At 45.2% G+C, this 19,736-nt stretch overlaps 1 protein-coding gene across 2 annotated transcripts in view; it reads right to left on the bottom strand.

Moving 5' to 3' along the window:
- CUNH3orf33 (chromosome unknown C3orf33 homolog) overlaps positions 1 to 19,736 on the bottom strand; it is a 44,505-nt gene extending 24,769 nt beyond the window's left edge. Inside the window, exons 1-3 of one of the 2 annotated variants that reach the window (XM_077488112.1) lie at positions 19,538 to 19,736; positions 6,171 to 6,230; positions 3,866 to 4,019 (exon numbers count right to left, since the gene is read on the bottom strand). In XM_077488112.1, the coding sequence (XP_077344238.1) occupies positions 3,866 to 4,019; positions 6,171 to 6,230; positions 19,538 to 19,615 (292 nt within the window). In that variant the 5' untranslated portion in view covers positions 19,616 to 19,736. Of the gene's footprint in view, positions 1 to 3,865; positions 4,020 to 6,170; positions 6,231 to 19,096; positions 19,344 to 19,537 lie in introns of those variants that run through there. The other variant, XM_077488113.1, reaches the window with a different exon arrangement.

Here is a 19,736-nt window from a genome sequence, read left to right as displayed (position 1 = left end):
ATGAGCGAGTTTGAGGTGGAGGAACTTGACTGGCCTGCGCAGAGTCCTGATCTCAACCCCATAGAACACCTTTTGGGATGAATTAGAGTGAAGAGTGCGAGCCAGGCCTTCTCGTCCAACATCAGTGCCTGACCTCACAAATGCGCTTCTGGAAGAATGGTCAAACATTTCCACAGACACACTCCTAAACCTTGCGGACAGTCTTACCAGAAGAGCTGAAACTATTATAGCTGCAAAGGGTGGGCCAACTCAATATTGAACCCTACGGACTAAGACTGGGATGCCATTAAAGTTCATGTGCGTGTAAAGGCAGGCATCCCAATAATTTTGGCAATACAGTGTATTTAATTGGCTTCTTAGGGTGGATGGAGTGCTCTCTTTCTCCAGTTCCTAAGGGTCCTCAGGTACTCCAGATGTTATATGGGGTCTGTTGTAATATAACAACTTATGTTCTATTTCTTTTTTTTGGTTATATAAATACACATTCATTACTGGGTGCATCCATAATAATCAGTTTAAAAAGAATGTTGGCTTTCAAGAAAAAAAAAGCCCAGCACTACCTTCTATGTTGGTGGCTTGTGTAAACAGACTAATTAGAGCAGCCTTTCTCAACACAGAGAAACCCTTGAAATAGTTCTCTGGTCTCAGGGAACCCCTGCTAAAAATGAGAAATCTATAACTCATGATACATTAGTGTGATGGTCAGTGGTAAGAAAGGTCCTTACATGTGTGGTCATTGGGAAGAATTACCCCCTTATAGATAGCTGAAAAGATCAATGGTGTCTGTGGGAACTTATCTGAGAGGCAGAAATGGCCCAATGCTGAAGGAACCCCTAGAGACCTCTGGAGGAACCCTGGTTGAGGATCACTGAATTAGACAGTCTTGTCACTACATGGAGGTATAGGGGCTCCTCCTATCTTTGTTATATTGTTTATATTTGTTTATATTGTTAGTACTGGATATAATGGATATAATGATATACCAATTCGGTGAGGATGACTGCAACACCATCCTCACCGAATTGGTGCCGGAAAACTACAGGATCCTAACCGAACACCGGATAGGGAAAAAAGGAGGAGGCCTAGCAGTGATCTTTAAAGGTCACCTGGATCTCACTAAACCATCATCTCAGAACCCAGTGTCTTTTATGGAAACCCTGACGCTACATTTTCAAACAACACCCCATGACACCACTCATATTCTACTGTGCTACAGACCACCGGGACCAAAGTCCAATCTTCTTTCACCCCTCACGGAATCCTTTGCAATGCACACCCTAAAATTCAAAAATTTCCTGGCACTCGGAGATTTCAACCTTTGGGCAAACGAGCCTAAAGACCCCATCGCAACTGCCTGCATCAATCAACTAGAAGAACTGGGTCTACAGCAACTGATAAAGACTCCCACGCATGGGTCAGGACACACCCTGGACCTCATTTTCAAACAGAACATCGACGTCAACATACTCGACAACATAACTCTGCCATGGACGGATCACCACGCCATCAAATTCAAAATCACTACCAACATGACCAACGCAAAACGGAAACCTGTAACAACGCACTGGACCAGATCGCATAAAAAACTGTACTCCGAAGCCTTCAAAACCACTCTGTCCAAAAAAATATCTACAATAACCTTAAACCACTCTACGGAGGAAACACTCAACTCCCTGAACAAGGCATTACTGCAATCAGCAGACTCGGTAGCACCAAAATGCAGGGCTCTCAACAGGAAGAAAAATGCTGGATGGTTTAATAGCTCCCTCTCCGTACTAAAGCAAGAACGCAGAAGAGCGGAAAGAACATGGAGAAGAAATCCCACCGAGGAAAACCTATTTAACTACAAAGGTCTGACAGAGAATTATCGGAAAGCAATCTTCAAAGCCAAAAAGGACCACTTCTCATATACAATCTCAACGGCCGCAAACCAACCACAGGAACTGTTTAAACTGGTTAATCAATCAATGAATCCGGTGTGCCTAGAACCCCCAGAAAGCGAATCCCAGGATTACTGTGACAAACTGTCGGATTTTTTCATCGATAAAGTCAAAACCATCAGGGAAACAATTTGTCAGAAGAAAACATCCAACCTCAGCCAGCAAATACATAAAGAGGATGTCCGCACCAACATACCGCAACCGCCAAAATTTTCACTATCCCCAATTACCGTAGACGCCGCAAAAAACATCATTAATAAACTGCGTGACAGTACCTCACCTATTGACATCATCCCCACAAAACTACTGAAAGAATGCTCTGACATCGTGGCTCCAACCATAACCCACCTCATAAACCGATCATTCCACGAAGGGATTGTTCCCAGCATCCTCAAACAAGGCATCGTCAAACCTCTACTCAAGAAACCAAACCTGGACCCTCAGGATCCAAACAACCGTAGGCCGATTACAAGCCTCCACACCATTTCTAAGATCATGGAGAAAGCTGTAGTACATCAGCTACAACTTCACCTGGATACTCACAAACTCCTGGACCCGCTGCAATCAGGCTTCAGCCCGGGTCATGGAACAGAAACGGCTCTCCTCAAGATTTGGGATGACGCCCTCGAAGCAGCAGATGACGGAGAGCCGTGTCTCCTCGTACTGCTAGACCTAAGTGCAGCGTTTGATACAGTAGATCACAATACTCTACTCGTCCGCCTCACAGAAGTAGCCGGAGTCCAAGACATAGATCTCCAATGGTTCGCGTCCTTCCTAGGAAATCGGTCACAGACAGTGAAACTAGGAAAATTCCTCTCCAAAACTCGGGCAGTCACCTGCGGAGTCCCTCAAGGCTCTCCGTTGTCACCCGTTCTCTTCAACATTTACATTCGCCCACTCCTTCAAATCATCAGATGCTCAGATCTCTGCTTCCACTCTTACGCTGACGACACGCAACTTTATTTCCGGATCAATGGAAAAAAAGATCACCAACAACAACTTGAAAACTGCCTCAAATCAATAGAGGACTGGATGACCACCAACTCCCTCCAGCTGAACCAATCAAAGACAGAGCTTCTTATCTTACACCCAAATCATAAGCCCGCAACCAAAACCTCCTGGTCTCCACCAACCGTCTTTGGGCAGACTATCTCCCCAAAGACCAAAGCCAAGAGTCTCGGGATTATATTAGATGCACAAATGTCAATGGATGCGCAAATAGGATCTGTAGTCAGTCGATCTCACCATCTGCTGCGAATGCTTCGCAGACTCATCCCTTTTATCCCAAAGAATGACAAAGCAGTGGTAGTTGGAACAATCATTAATTCACGACTGGACTACGCAAACTCGCTTTACATAGGATTACCACAATATCAACTTGCGCGATTACAACTGATCCAAAACACGGCGGCAAGGCTGATAACAGGAAAAAAACCCTGGGAATCCATTTCTCCTTCACTGAGGAGCTTACATTGGCTAACCGTAAAAAATCGGATCACGTTCAAGACCCTTTGCCTCACCCACAAATGCGTGCATAGAGAAGCTCCGCAATACCTAATGGAGAAAATAAATCATTACACACCAAACCGCAGTCTTCGATCAGCCAACAAAAACCTCCTCCTCGTGCCCAAAGCCCAGTATAAATCCAAGGGTGATCGGAGATTCGCTGTCCAAGGGCCTCGGCTATGGAATGCTCTACCAATCAACATCCGCCTGGAAGAAAATCACCTGGCTTTTAGGAAAAAACTCAAGACCTTCCTCTTTTAGCAGATGATCAGGGCTCGCCACAGCGCCTAGAGGCGATTCAGTTCGCATTGTGCGCTATATAAGTATTGCATTCATTCATTCATTCATAGATAACACTCTACACTCCCAGTGTATGACATGAAAAGAGGTTCAAATAATATTAAATTGAGGTTACTTACATTTTTTGAGAAGAGATGTCAAAATGGGAACTCTAATAGGAATGTGTTCAATTTCTATTGCCTGTTCCTTCACACTAATGACTTTACCACGGAGCTTCACATTTTTCTTTATGAAATTATCTGGGATGGCCTTAGCGTTTGTAAACTTGGTTACCTGTTAGTATTAAAAATGACAGGAAAGAAGTAGGTAATTAATTTGGTTGTGGGAAAAATGTTAGGACAAGATAACAAATTAGTGGTGCACCAAAATAAAAATTCCAGTGGCAAAACCAAAAATTCAGGATGCACTTGGTTGAAAACTTTTTTTTAAATGTAATTAATGTGGCTGCCATTTTTGCATTGAAGTCAATGGGATGCAATTTTGGATTGGAGTCAACAGGGGGCGTTTTTGCATTGAAGTCAATTGGACATGATTTTGCATTGAAGTCAATAAGAGCGATTTTGCATTGAAGTCAATAGGAGGCAATTTTGCATTGCAGTCAAAGGGGGCGTATTTGCATTGAAGTCAATGGGACGCGATTTTGCATTGAAGTCAATGGGACGTGATTTTGCATTGCAGTTAATAGGGGGCATTTTGCATTGAAGTCAATAGGATGCGATTCTGCATTGAAGTCAATGGGAAACAATTTTGCATGAAGTCAATGGGATGCAGCATGCCATTATCAGCACTTTTTTTTTCCGGCAAAATGATTATAAACCCTATTTTCAGCAGCCAATATACCGGTGCATGCCTACAAATATTAATACAATGGCATGAAATGTTAAATATATTGGCTATTAACTATCCATATTAGGGTGCTTTGGTTGTAATTTTCCCCCTAACTGGACCTTGATTACTGTAAGGATGGCAAATCAGGCCCTTTAAAGACTTCTGGAAAATCGAGTATGATGATAAACCCATTTGCACGCATATGCTATAATTGTTCAAGAATGAGCCAGAATTTACTAAACATTTGTATATGACAGATCCGGCCATACATGTGCATGGGGATGAGGAATAGGGGGAGAGGGTGTGTGGCTATGTGTTGGCTATATTAGAGGGATCGGTTTAAAAAAAACATATCTGGACAAATTCCAAGCTTTTGCCCATCCAGTGGCCATCCTCACTAAGGAAAATACCAGTTTATGGCCACTAGATGGAGCTGGTGAACATAGGAAATTATCATATTTTATAAAAAAGGCCGCTATTCATTACAGTTGGACAAATGCTTGTGACGTTCATTCAGTGAATTTTTTTTATAAGTAGATCTCTGGTGTTTGATATGCATGTTCAATTAAAAAAAAAAATTTGATGCCAAAGCAAGACAAGTTCCTAAACTGCATGGATGGAGGAAAGGAATCCCCACCACTTATTGTATTCAAGCAGCTGCAGCATCCAGTCACTGCATCTGATTGGATGGAGACACAGTTCGGGTCCTTTCACATAGGTGGCCTGGCATCAGACTCCGCTTTGCTCAGCGGGGGATTGATCCGTTGATCCCCACTGAGCAGGCGGATGACAGGCCCGTCTCCACTTACTGTGCTGAGATGGACCTGTCAGAGCCCTGCTCTCCTCTATGGGAAGATCGGATGAAAACGGCCACCTGTCCATTTTCATTTGATTTGCATCTGATCCGATAGACAAATGGAAAATAGGGTTTCCATCCGTCTGGATTTCCTGGACAGGATCGGATCGGATTGCAGCGGGCATCAGTAGACATGTCACTGCTGACATCTGCCACTCCATAGAGGTGAGGCAGACCTGATCAGACAGCCCGCGTGAAAGGGGTCTTTGGCTGATAATCTTCCACCCTGTTGATTTTTCAGTCATAGATTTGTCAAGCCAGGTGGTGACAGGGCAATCCATGGCTTGAACTTTGTAACCAGTCTGAGCATCTCTTGAATGCTTTCTAACTTGTCTGAAGATCCTTTTTTGCAACTGAGACGCAGGCAGTATATGAATTAGTAGAGAATAAGTTCAAGTCTAGCAAACTATAATCGTTAGTGAGACTGCAAAATTAAGGCTGGGTTCACACATATGTAGATGCGGTGTCGGTGCGGCAGTCCGGTGTGGTTCTGTTCATCGGTTCAGGTGTACTTGTACCTGAAATCGCACCTGAACCAGACTAAATAACACACAGGGCCCTTTGTAAAACCGCACTGCGGCCGTCTCGCACATGTGCGAACTGGCTCCATTAAAATCCGGTCACATCCACATGTTATGCGAATTGGATGATGTTAAAAACGCATCCAATTTTCATATATGTGAACTGAGCCTTACACCTATATATAAACATACCGGGCTGTATCCAGTTGTAACACTTACCAGTTTTATGCTCTTTGCACACAAAATGACTCCAGCAACTGCCAAACCCGTACTAATATTCTGTTAAAAGAAAACATATAGGTACATGCTTACAGTTGTGTACTTGGCCTATTTAAAGGCTCTTTTCAGCATATATAGTAGACAAAACATATTTTGTTTCATAAATCAAGTCAGCAACTATATTTATAAGAAACCACTTGTGAGTCTCTAGGGACTTTTAGGTATGAACCATCCATTGTCTTAGTATACACTGTAATTACAAAAGACAGGTATGACAGTCAGTCAATTAAAAGGGTAGCCTGTTGAGCAATGTCAGCCCTGCCTTCTTTTATTTATTGGATATCCCTCCAAACCTGAATCATTCCTAATTCTTAAATTAGAAAATAGGATTATTTGTAGTTTTTTTTTCTCTTTATGAATGGAATATAACTGTCACCTTTAAAAAGGCTACATAATGGCAAAACCCCTAAACAGGCTGTATGGGCTCCTAGCTCCCAACTGTCCCTGATTTGGAACAAAGTCCCTCGTTTTGGTCTGATCTATGTAGTTGTATATAAAATGCACTTTCCTGAAAGGCCCCATGGCAGCATACGTGTGGGTAGCCCCGCCTCCACGATTACCCAATAGGACCCAACTCCCATAAATCTTTGCTCCTGGCCACTATCAGTGTTCCTTTTTTGTCCTCCCCAGTAGGACCAGATGGTTTCTTTCCTGGAAATAAAACTTCACGACGATCGATTGGCTGATTGACTGAGAAATTTTCCTCCGATAGGCTCTGACTGTTAAGCAGGGTATGGAGAGTATTTGCAGAGTAGCGCTGAAGAAAGGATTTCCTACCTGAGTGCGCACGGTCTGTGTCCCGTTGTTATGGGTGACCATTATCTGCTGGAGGTATGGCGTGTGTGTTCCAGTCCGTTCGGCCAGGTGATCGTTGGTGGAGTGGTGAGCCTTTTATCTATCCATGGCAGCATTGTATTTGTGTGTATTTCTTTTGTTTGTCTTGCGGTCTCCTCCATGCCGTTTGCGTTCGCTTCCGCGTTCCAGCAAACCTCTCTCCTACTTCCGGGTTATGCAGGCGTTCTGCGCATGTGCGAACCCGGTATGAGACCGAGGCTTGGTTCCCGCGCATGCGCGCGAGCGCCTCGCGTCTGACGTCGGCGATGACGTCACGGGCGCCAAATTTAAAAGGCTTTGGAAGCTGTCAGAACCCTGGGAATGTTTGCAGTGGTCGCAGCGACTTCCCGGGGCTGTCAGCGCGGCGGTTTAAGGTAAGAGCGTGTCCCTTAGGCTGGGGAAATGCTTTTTAAAAAAATAAAAAAAAAAAAAAAAAAAATGTGTGTTTTATTTTTCTCTTTGGTTGCAGTGTTTCTTAAACTGTGGGTTTATTGTGAATATGGACGCCTTACTGCCTCCTAGTGGCCAGCCCGCTCATGTTAGGTAGGTCTTTTAGTATTTATGCTTTTTATATATTGGAGAGAGTGTTTGGCATAGGTAGGATTGACTGTATATCCTTTTCTCTCTCTGTCTGTTTTACCCTTACAGCCCTTCTGGGTCTGATCCACAACCTAACACTTCTAGACGCAGTGGATCATCAAGATCACACCGCCATAAATCCTCCTCAAGATCTAGCCAGCATAGGTCAAGATCTGAACAGCATAATAAGAATTATTCTCACCCCCCTGCTGCTCACTCCAGCAAGCGTACGGAAAAATCATGCTGGGGGTGCAGGATGCCTGTTCCTTCGGACGTATCCTTATGCGATCATTGCTTCTCCAAAGCTGCAGATGAAAGGGATGGTGCAGACCAGCGTTTGGAGTCAATAGTAAGACGGGTTGTGAAGGAGTCTCTGCAGGAGAGGGATGCTCTACAGCTGTGTGAATCCCCGTCAGAATTATTGGCTCCTCCACCTGGAGAGAACCCATTGCAGGAGACATGGGAATCCTCTCAGTCAAGCCGCCTATCTGCTCCCATCTCAGATAGTGAATCTGACTGTGAGGATCCTAGTTTAGGTTTTGACTATGGACTGGTGCCTTCATTGGTCAAAGCAGTGAGAGAGGCTCTGAAGTGGGAAGACCCTATTACTTCCCCACCAAAGCAGAGAAAGTTCTTTAAACAGCTCAATAAGGAGTGACAATTTTTTCCCTTCCTTTCAGAGTTGGGTGACATTATTACCGAGGAATGGAGCAAGGTGGATAAAAAGGGTTCCATGCAGTCAAAAATCCTGAAATTATATCCCTTTAAAGAAGAGGATGTGAAGCACCTGGAGTCAGCACCACTGGTGGATGCAGCGCTCATGCGTTTGGTGAGATATGTAACCCTACCCTTAGAGGATACGGTATCCTTTAAAGATCCTTTGGAAAGGCGGATCGATTCAGACCTTAAGAGGATATATCTGACTTCTGGAATGGCTTTCAAACCAGTGCTTGCAATGGCAGCGGTATCCAAGGCCATAGAATCATGGGCTGATTCTGTAGAGGAATTCCTGAGGGGTATTTCTATTGAATCAGCAAAAGACTCCCCTATTCAAGAAATCAGGATGGCGTCTGCCTTTTTGGGGGAGGCATCTATTGATGTTATCCGCCTGATATCTCGGGATATGTTAGCAGCAGTCTCAGCTCGCCGTGCGTTATGGCTCCGTCCATGGCTGGCGGATCCAGCATCCAAACAGGCCTGGTGCCGTATTCCCTTTGAGGGGTCATCTTTGTTTGGTAACAAGCTGGATACTGCCATATCCCGGGCTACAGGTGGGAAATCTGGGTTTCTTCCCCAGGACAGACGTCTTCAAAATCAAAGGCGTCCATTTCCTAGAAGACAAGGCCCTGATCGTGCCAGGGAGGCGCGGAGCTATAGACCTGGTCGAGAATTCTCAAGGTCATGGAGATCCAGGCAATCTTCTTTCAAAAATACCTCAAAAGGGGGTTCGTCCGGCAAGCAGGATTCCGCGAAATCCTTTTGAAATTGGGCCCGCTCAAACTTGTCAGGTGGGGGCTCGTCTTCTCCACTTCAGGCATGTTTGGGCGGCCTCAATTCAGGATTTTTGGACTGTAAAAACAATTTCCTCAGGTCACAAGTGGGGTTTTATCAGCACCCCAAAGCTAAGATTTATTCCCACAAATCTTCCAGAATCAAAAGAGAAGAAACAAGTCCTATTGACCTACGTGAACTCTTTACTGGATCAAGGCGCAGCCGTTCCCGTTCCAGAAGAACGGGGAGAGGGCATGTATTCCCCTTTGTTTCTGGTTCAAAAGAAAAACGGCACATGGAGGCCGGTAATAGATTTGACCCATCTCAATTCCTTCATTCGCAAAGAGAAGTTCAAGATGGAATCTCTGCTTACCATCCAGCAGTCCGTGTATCTGGGGGACTGGATGATATCAGTCGATTTGAAGGACGCTTACTTCCATGTTCCCGTGGCAAAGGAGTTTCAACAATACCTCCGCTTTGCAGTAGGCATTCAACATCTTCAATTTACATGTCTTCCCTTTGGGTTAACAACGTCCCCACGGGTCTTCTCCAAAGTTCTTTTGGCAGTTGTGGCCTTTCTCACAGTCAAAGGTGTTCGTCTCCATCACTATCTCGACGACCTTCTTCTGCTATCCCAGAACAAAGATCAGCTCTTGGAGCACAAAGACCTAGTCATCTCCACTCTACAGGAGTTCGGGTGGCTTCTGAACTTAGAAAAGAGTCACCTAGATCCAACTCAGTCTCTTGTTTTCCTAGGGGCGCAGTTCAACACAGCAGAAGGTACTATCGCCCTTCCAGAAGAGAAGGTTGGAGTCATACGAGACAGGATTCATGCAGCCCTTGCAGCATCCCATCTCTCGGCTCTCCAATGTCTGAGGGTGATTGGCACAATGTCAGCCACCATTCTCATGGTAAAGTGGGCCCAGTGGCACACTCGTCCCTTTCAGAAGGGGTTTCTACAACAGTGGGACTTATCCAGCCAGACACAGCGCATATTCCTCACTCCAGCCATGAGGACGTCTCTTCTTTGGTGGCTACAGGGGAAGAACCTGCGCAACCACCATTCAATCATTCCCATCTCATGGGTCACGGTAACTTCAGATGCCAGCAACCGAGGATGGGGCGCTCACTGCCTTTCGGAGGTCGCTCAGGGCAGGTGGACGTTTCCATCACAGAGAGTCGTCTCCAATGTTCTGGAGCTAAGAGCGGCCTTGCAGGCGCTTCGGTCATTCCATCATCTGACAGCGAATGCCTCGGTCATGCTAAGGTTGGACAACACAACCGCGGTGGCTTACGTAAAGAAGCAAGGGGGAACTCGCAGCTGGTCCCTGTTACAGGAGACGGAGCCAATAATGAATTGGGCTCAGAAGAATTTGTCCAACCTTTCTGCAGTCTACATCCCAGGGGTGCAGAATGTTCAGGCGGACTTCCTATCGCGTGTCGAGTTGGACAACAACGAGTGGTCTCTACACCGGGAAGTATTCGATTGGCTCCTGACCTTAGGATTGTCCCTGGAAGTCGACTTGTTCGCTTCCCCGTGCAATCGGAAGCTTCCGAAATATTACTCAAGGTTCAGGGATCCCCAGGCATATGGGATAGATGCCCTCACAGAACATTGGAAGTTTCAGACAGCTTACGCCTTCCCTCCAGTTCCGGTGATCCTGCAATTCCTTCGGAGACTCAGGTCAGAGAAGGCGGAGATTCTCGCAGTGATTCCTTTCTGGCCCAACAGACCTTGGTTCCCTCTACTGCTGCTCCTCAGTTATCAAGAGCCAGTTCCCCTGCCTCTCAGGTCGGATTTGCTATCTCAAGGCACAAGGTTACATCCATGCCCATCATGTCTGAACCTCAAGGTATGGTTTTTGAGAGGGAAAGGCTAGAAGCTCTTGGTTGTCCGGAAGAGGTCATCCCAACCCTTCTCAATTCCAGACGCGGGAGTACTAATAGGGTATATGAGCGTATATGGTCCAAGTTTTCGGCCCATATGTCCTCCAGAGAAAATTCTTGCAGTTCTCCAACAATACAAGACATACTAAGCTTTCTTCAAACAGGCCTTGATTTACCTCTAGCTATCAGTTCATTGAGAGTCCAAGTATCGGCTATTTCAGCCTTTACGGGTATTTCCTGGGCAAACCATGCACTGGTACAACAATTCTTCAAGGGAGCTACCAGGCTCAGACCCCAAAGAAAACCAAGGTTTCCTAAATGGGACCTCCCTTTAGTGCTGGATTTTCTCTCAAACCTTGGAAAGGATTCTACGGAGCCTCTGTCCATAAGGGATCTCACTCTCAAGACCATCTTCTTGGTAGCTATAACCTCAGCCAAGAGAGTTTCTGAGATTAGGAATCTAGGTTCGGAAGAACCCTTTCTGACTTTCTTTCCAGATAGGGCAGTATTGATTCCCATGTTGGGATCGCATCCCAAAGTAACCTCGGTCTTCCATGAGAATCAGGAAGTTGTGCTTCCCACTTTCAAAAACTCAGAGAGTCAGGATGTTCATCCTCTGGACGTAGGACACGCGCTTAAACAATATTTGGAAGTCACAGCTCCCTTTAGACAAACGAAATTTCTTTTTGTTCTCCCTCATGGCAAGAATAAAGGATTGCGAGCTTCGGCTAGATCTATCTCTACCTGGATCGTTCAGATCATTCAGAGGGCGTACAGAGCAAAGGGCTTGGCTCCTCCTGAGGCATTAACGGCTCATTCAACACGGAGTATTTCAACTTCGTGGGCAGCTTCTCGACATGTGGCGCCTGAAGTTATTTGCAGAGCGGCCTCTTGGTCTTCTATTAATACCTTTGTTTCTCATTACTGTGTAGAGCCAGCGGCTCTGTCTTCTGTTAATTTTGGTTTGCAAGTTTTGTCGGTTGACAATGCTAAATAAACTTTTGTTCTTTGCTCGACATTTTGCCCACCCGGGTGTGTTTGGCGAGTTATTTCCCACACGTATGCTGCCATGGAGCCTTTCAGGAAAACGGAAAATTTATATCAAATACTTACCGTAATTTTCCTTTCCTGATAGGCTCCATGGCAGCAGGAGTTCCCTCCCAAATGTCTGGAGTCGGCTAGTTACGGAACACTGATAGTGGCCAGGAGCAAAGATTTATGGGAGTTGGGTCCTATTGGGTAATCGTGGAGGCGGGGCTACCCACACGTATGCTGCCATGGAGCCTATCAGGAAAGGAAAATTACGGTAAGTATTTGATATAAATTTTCCGTTATTTATCTATCAAAAAGTGTTTCATCTAATTTCTAAATTGCTGCATTCGTAAATTCCAAAAGCCAATATAAACAAATAGTAGTGGTAAAAAAAAAAAGAAAGTACTTGTGGGTTTAACCAACCCTATTTTTGTACAATTCTCCTATAAGTGGGGGGTGGCAGGGGGTGTATCCTATGCCTACATACTTTTGCTAATAGGTGTCCCTCATTCCCATTTCATAGAATTGGGAGGTATATATAAGCTCAGGAGTAGCATACAGTGAACAAGAATCAAGGACAGAACAAAACCTTACTAAGATAACATCTTACAGCGTTTGTTACCCCAACAATTCATATTCCTAAAATAGTGTCTGCTGTACAATGTACATGCATGATAAAGTATCGTGTTCTCTTTGTATTGTTTTCTTTGTGTGAAATCCCTGCCAGTTCCTCTGTTTTCCTATTAAAGACTGACCACACTAAGCAGGAGAACACATTGTGGTCAGTTCTCTAGCTCTGCTGGGAACTCAGCCAGCTCTCCTCCAATGATCAGATCTGTCCTGTCACCGATTGGCGGTGGCACTGGTTGGCGGTGGCACTAGTTGGCACTGATTGGTAGTGGCAGGTGGCACTGATTGGTAGTGGCAGGTGGCACTGATTGGCGGTGGCAGGTGGCACTGGCTGGTGGTGGCAGGCACGTGGAACTGCCAGATGGCATTGGCAGGTGACACTGGTTGGCATTGGCAGATGACACTGGTTTGGCACTGGCAGGTGGCCCTGAATGGCAGGTGGCACTGGTTTGCGGTGGCACTAGTCATTGGCAGATGGCACTGATTGGCGGTGGCACTGGTTGGTGTTGGCAGGTGGCACTGGTTGGCGGTGGCACTAGTTGACACTGATTGGCGGTGGCACTGGCAGGTGGTGGCAGGTGGCACTGGCAGGTGACACTGGTTGGCGGTGGCACTGATTGGCAGTGGCAGGTGGCAGTGACGGTGGCACTGGCAGGTGGCACTGGTTGGCACTGGCAGGTGGCACTAATTGTCACTGGCAGGTGGCACTGATTGGAGGTGGCACTGGTTGGTGGCAGGTGGCACTGGTTGGTGGTTGCAGGTGGTATTGATTGGCGGTGGCACTGGTTGGCACTAGCAGGTGGCACTGATTGGTGGTGGCACTGACACTGGCAGGTGGCACTGATTGGCGGTGGCACTGGCAGGTTTCACACGGAGCACTCTGTAATGTAAAAAAATGTTGAAAAACAGCGCTGTCCAAAAAGTACTCAAAAAATCCAGTGCTATTAAGACAAAAGTCTTATTAATTATTAAATGATAATAATAACGGTAATAAATTCTTGCCGCAACCCAAGCTACCGAGCTACTAGAAAATGGGTGATGCTCCTCCTCACCCTGACACATAGAGCTGCAGCCAGAGACAGATAAGTTGAAGGAGAAATTTTCAGAGAGATTGGTTTTATATGGAGTTACGCTATGGGAGCCTTTCTCTTTTATCTCGCTAAATGACTATGGTGGAACGGGAGACGCTTTAAAGAAGGGGGTACAGGAGTTGGAGACACCAGCAGAGCCTATTAAAGGGACCAGGAGTGATTGTCCTAGTTGTAAGCTTGTACGATCTCCCTAAAAAGAGATCTTGGCAGCTGGTAAGCCTCACTGAATCTGGTGGTGGATGAACCTCTTCTCTCTGGGTGCACCTGCTATATACCTGAAGGGTGTTTTATGAAGTCACTGGAGTGGACTGTAATTCGTCATCCTGTCTTTCTCCCCCTTTTTTTTGGACTGTTTATGTTTTTTAAACTAACTTTATATTAATTTTTGCACTATTTTGCAGTTTTCATAAATTTTTTGTAACCAGGATATATTATGTCACATTATGATTCTGGCACTTTATAAGTTCTAGCGCAGATTTTTCTTTTGCCACTCTGTAATGTAACAGAGGAGCTGTCAGAATTGAGCTTAATGTTGGAATGGGTGGGACCCAGCCCGGGTGTGAAACTGACAAGTGACAGAGAGGTGGATATGTCAGATTTGAGCTGGTGTTTGATAGCTGCTGGGTCCCGCCCACCACGGCCGGGTCCCGCCCACCCCGACATCAAGCTGAAATCTGACAGATCCTTCTCTCTCCCTTGCTTGTCAGTTTCACACACTTAGAGCGGCGCCGCAGAGTGTGGAGGAGGGAGGAGGACAGCCGTCAGTGTTAATGCTGCTGCATGTCTGGGGCATCAATAGTGAGTGGGCTGGTGGCAGCTTAGGCGGCAGGTTGCGATTTCTGGTCGCATTGGTGACCTGGCGCGTGGGGTTTGTCGAGCCCTGGTTAAAGTGATTGTAAATTCGTGTTTTTTTTTAACCACTTGCCGACGTCCCTACTTTGAGGATAGATATCATTGTTATGGCAGCGGCCAGCTGCCATAACCCTGATATCCTCATGTTCATCCGGTGGTCGGCTACAAGATAAAAGTGGTCTCTGCGGCGGTATCGCCGCGAGATCCCCTTTATCAGTGGCGGGAGAGGGCCCCCCCCTCCTGCCGCAATCCGGTGCCCTCCGCCGCTTACCGGAGCCCTTGGCAGTGGAGAAGGACTTTGACAACAGTGGAAGCCAATGGCGCCGCTGCTGTGTCTCAGCCAATCAGGAGGGAGAGGACATGTGGATGGCCGAGGGACTTGTGGACATCACTGGACAGAGATGGGGCTCAGATAAGTATTAGGGGGTGCTGGAGCTGCTGCTTACAGAAGGCTTTTTATATTAATGCATATAATGTATTAAGAGAAAAAAAACCTTCTTCCTTTACAACCTTTTACCTTTTATAGACATGTACATTCTCCAACACTAATACTGGGCTTACAGAAGTATATAGTATAACATGTATGTTCACATTTAAAGGGCAACTGTAGCCAAAGCCTTTATCTTTTTACATGGAGTTAAGAGGAATTATAACACCCAATATTTTTTTCTGTCTGTGTCCCCATTAGGGAGAAGCCATCATTTCTATTTATCCTGGTGACCCCTACCACCAAGAGTAAAAGAAAATCCAAATTTTCGGTTGTCACCATGACAATAATAGAGGGGAAATCTTCCAGCGAAGGCACTAGTTCTTGTGACTTCAATGGATTCTCTTTACAATGGAGGGATTTCCTCACTTCCTGATTTGGCTACAAGACAGGAAGTGAAGTGAAATCTCTGCAATCTCAACACCGATGGCAAAAAAATCAAAAAAACACAACCCAAAATTGAAGGAGGTTATAACACTCCCTTACTCTATCCAAAGTAAAAAAAAAAAAAAATGTTTTGCCTATAGTTACACTTCTTACACTCTTCACCCAGGACAATTCTGACATTTCTCTCCTACATGTAAAAATCATAATTTTTTCACTAGAAAATTACTTATAACTAGGGGTGCAACAGATCGTCACCGTCACGCCGCGATCTCGGCCTTAGCAAAGGCCACGGCTTCGGCCTAGTTCGAAAGCGGCGGCCATCTTGGTGCAAATGACGGAGCGATCAATTGTAAACAAACCGGAGTCATGATGATGCCGGTTCCTCTCTCCCCTCTGTGTACAGTGGAAGGGAGAGATTGGATGGCAGCAGCGCTGTGGGCTGCATCTGTAGAGCCCACAGCGCTGCTCTGTGACAAGTGCAGTCACAGCCATCCCTCCATACTCTTTCAATACCCTGCCAATACTCTGCAATACCATACCCTGCCAATAATCTGCAATACCCTGCCAATTTTCTGCTATACTCAGCAATACCCAGCCGTACCCAGCCAATATTACAGCGGGGGAGATGTAGATTACAGTGGGGACTATATGGTGGTGGAATTTTCACAGGTCTTTGCAAATTCAATTATTATTTGCTGATCCGAAAAATGATCTGATCCGTGACTCTGATCCCGAGATACAATCCGATCCGTGAGTTTTTTGATCCGTTGCACCCCTACTTATAACCCTCAAACATTATTATATATATATATATATATATATATATATATATATATATATATAAAAGCAGAGGCTCTAGAGACTAAAATGGTCGGTGTTTCATATTTTTATGTCACATGGTATTTGCGCAGCAATTTTTCAAACGCAATTATTTGGAAAAAATGCACTTTAATGAAATGTATTGATAAAATATAAAAGATGATGTTACACCAGGTAAATAGATACCTTCCATGTCACACTTTAAAATTGCACACACCCATGGAATGGTGCCAAACTTCAGCTGAAAATTGGCTTGGGCAGGAACGGGGGAAAGTGCCTGGTATTGAAGTGGTTAACAATATCACTGAAAGTGAAAGTAAAAGAAAATCCAAAATTTCAGGTTGTCCCCAGAAAAGTAAGAGGGGAAATCTTTTAATGGGGACGCTAGTTCTGGGGGGGGGGGCCCAAGAAATGCCCTTAATTTCCAGGGATTTCCTGTTTTGGCTATGGGACAGGAAGTGAAAGGAAATCTCTCCAGTGATATACAGATGAAAAAATATACAGCCAGGGGTTATAACTAGAGATGCACCGATACCAATTTTTTAGGCTGGGTGCACGTTGCAGCTCACAGCAGGAGTCCAGTGCTTCCCCATTCACCATTTCAGGTTGGATTTCAGCCCGAATGTTTGGCTGAATTCAGACCTGAAATGGACGAAAAGACACACAGGGCTCCTGTGCAGTTTACACCGGAGATGTGTGAACCAGCTTGAAAGAGAGCCAGGCACAATCTCCTGCTATGCGGAGAAACCCTCATCCAATTCGTACTAGTGTGGACCTCACACTAATGCTGGTCATACACTGTATGAAAAATCGGCTGAACCCATTTTCAAAAAACCACAGTGAGAGCAAACGATAGTGCCATCATGTAATGACCGATAAATCATTCAGTGGACATAAATGAATCAATTTTTTGTTCGGCTTTTTACATATACCTAATGCAAACCGTTCGGAGGGGAAACACATTAACCTTTCAATTTATCGTTCATTTGGCAGAAAATTTCCAAACTTTTCCTTCGCTTTTTCGGCTCAAAAACGCCCCCCGATTATCGATTTCGTGCCCATTAACTGGCCAAAAAACAAACGAACTGGCCAAATGACCGAATTTTGGAGGTTTTTTTCGTATAGTGTATGACCAGCATAAGACAAAGGACGAGCACTGACACTTTTTCTCAAATACTCACCGATACCTGTTTTTAGTATCAGTAACTGCTTACATATGTGCAGGCCGGTTTGCGGTGCAATTTCAAGCCCCATCCGATGCGACTTTGTTCAGGTGTGATTTGTTAACTACTTGTGGACTGCCGCACGCCGATATACGTTGGCTGTTTGAAGAGAGATATCTTTATTATCCCCGGTATCCTCTTCTTCAGCGGGTGGTTCGATTTCCCCATAATAGTGGTCTCCGAAAGCTTACTGGAGCAGTTGGTAGCGGCGGAGGCGATCGGATCCTTCTTCCTGCTAAGCATGGAGATGAGTGAGGGGAAGATGGCCTCCACCCATCTCCATAACACTGCAGGGCGGAAGCGACGTCAAAACATCACTTTCGTCCATAGCTCTTAAAGGGACATTTTTTATTTTTTGTTTCAAATGACAACATTTTTTATTTTTATTTTTTTTATTATTGCATTTTAGTGTAAATGTTAGATCTGAGGTCTTTTAGACCCCAGATATCATATTTAAAGAGGTGTTCCCATTAAAAAAAAAAAAATAATTAAAAGTCAGCAGCTACAAATACTGCAGCTGCTGACTTTTAATAATCAGACACTTACCTGTCCCAGTGTACAGCGATGCGTGGGGGAACGAACCCCCGCTTGTCTCCCTCTCCGATCGGCGGCGCCAGCATTGTAACTGTGGGCACGTAGCTGTGGCTTCACAGCCGGGCACCCACTGTGTATGCGCTGGATTGGCCGTGCAACAAACTGGGACTTGTCATGTGTCCCAGATTGACAAGAGGGAGGGGGCAGAGCTGAGCCCTTCCACCTCCCAGGGGAAGTGACATCAAGAGCCCAGGCACTGAAGGAGGCAGACTACGAGGGACCCCCTAGCAACAGCCATTAAGAGGTGAGTAAAAAAAAAAAAAAAATGCCACTTTTTTTTTTTTAGGGTGGAACACCACTTTAAGCGTTCCTGTCATGCTTTTTTTTTATTATTCCTATTACAAGGGATATTTACATTCCTTTTAATAGGAATAAAAAGAAAAAAATGTCACTTTTAAGATCACTGTAAAAATAAAAGGTAAAATAAATAAGAAAAAAAAAATGTAAACGCACCCCGTCCCGCTGAGCTTGCATGCAGAAGCGAACGTATATGTGAGTAGCGCCCACATATGCAAATGGTGTTCAAACCACACATATGAGGTATCGCCGCGATCGGTGGAGCGAGAGCAATAATTCTAGCCCTAGACTTTCTCTGTAACTCAATACATACAACCTGTAGATTTTTTTAAATGCCCCCTATTGAGATTTTTAAGGGTCAAAGTCTGTCGCCATTCCACGAGCGGGCACAATTTTTAAGCGTGACATGTTGTCTTTTTTTTTTTTATCGATTTTTTCCCAAAAAAGTTCGCTTGTAAGACCGCTGCGCAAATACAGTGTGACAGAAAGTATTGCAACGACCGCCATTTTATTCTCTAGGTTGTTAGAAAAAAATGTATAATGTTTGGGGGTTCTAAGTAATTTTCTAGTAAAAAAAAAAACAGTTTTTAACTTGTAAACAACAAATCTCAGAAAGAGGCCTGGTCTTTAAGTGGTTAAAGAGTATCATATTAGGAATCACACCTGAACTGGGCTGAAAATCGCACTGCGGCCGGCCGGCATACATGTAAAGCGGCTCCATAGGAAAGCTTTTTGCATCGAATGGCATCCAGTCCGTATATATATGACCTCAGGGCTATGGTTTTTAGTTTCAGAGCATTTGTACTTAGTATCAGTGTGGATAGCAGTACTACACTAGCTCTATCCACATGCAAACAGTTATGCCTGTAGTTGTCCCCTCACATCCGGGTATCTATTACTACATGGCACTGGGTTTTATTACTAGGAATCTCTAGGCAGACGGGACAGTCTGGAATATTCCATCACATGGGGGGAGGGGGGGTGCGCACACACACAAGGTGTCCTGTCCAGACTACACTACATAAGATATCCCGGGCTGTATACCTCTATGGCCGGTGTGTATATGTACGTGTGCTACAAACATGCGAGGATCACAATCCATACCCGGACTAAAAATAAATGAGAATCCGCCAGCTGGGACACCTTAGAGATGAGGTTATCCGCCGGGTCACCCGGAGCCATGTTGACATGTCGCGCTTGCCTTCCTTGGTGTCTCCTGGAGGTGGCAGCACCGAGCCAGCGAACGTACAGCCACTACAGGAAGAGATGGACCAGGAAGGAAAAGCGCGCCCTCGGCGCTCTC

Source organism: Lithobates pipiens, unplaced genomic scaffold (genome assembly GCF_037356315.1).
Source record: "Lithobates pipiens isolate NorthernLeopardFrog02 unplaced genomic scaffold, aLitPip1_a1.2 Scaffold_18, whole genome shotgun sequence".
Classification (NCBI taxonomy): Eukaryota; Metazoa; Chordata; class Amphibia; order Anura; family Ranidae; genus Lithobates; species Lithobates pipiens.
This window is presented reverse-complemented; position numbering and strand designations above follow the sequence as displayed.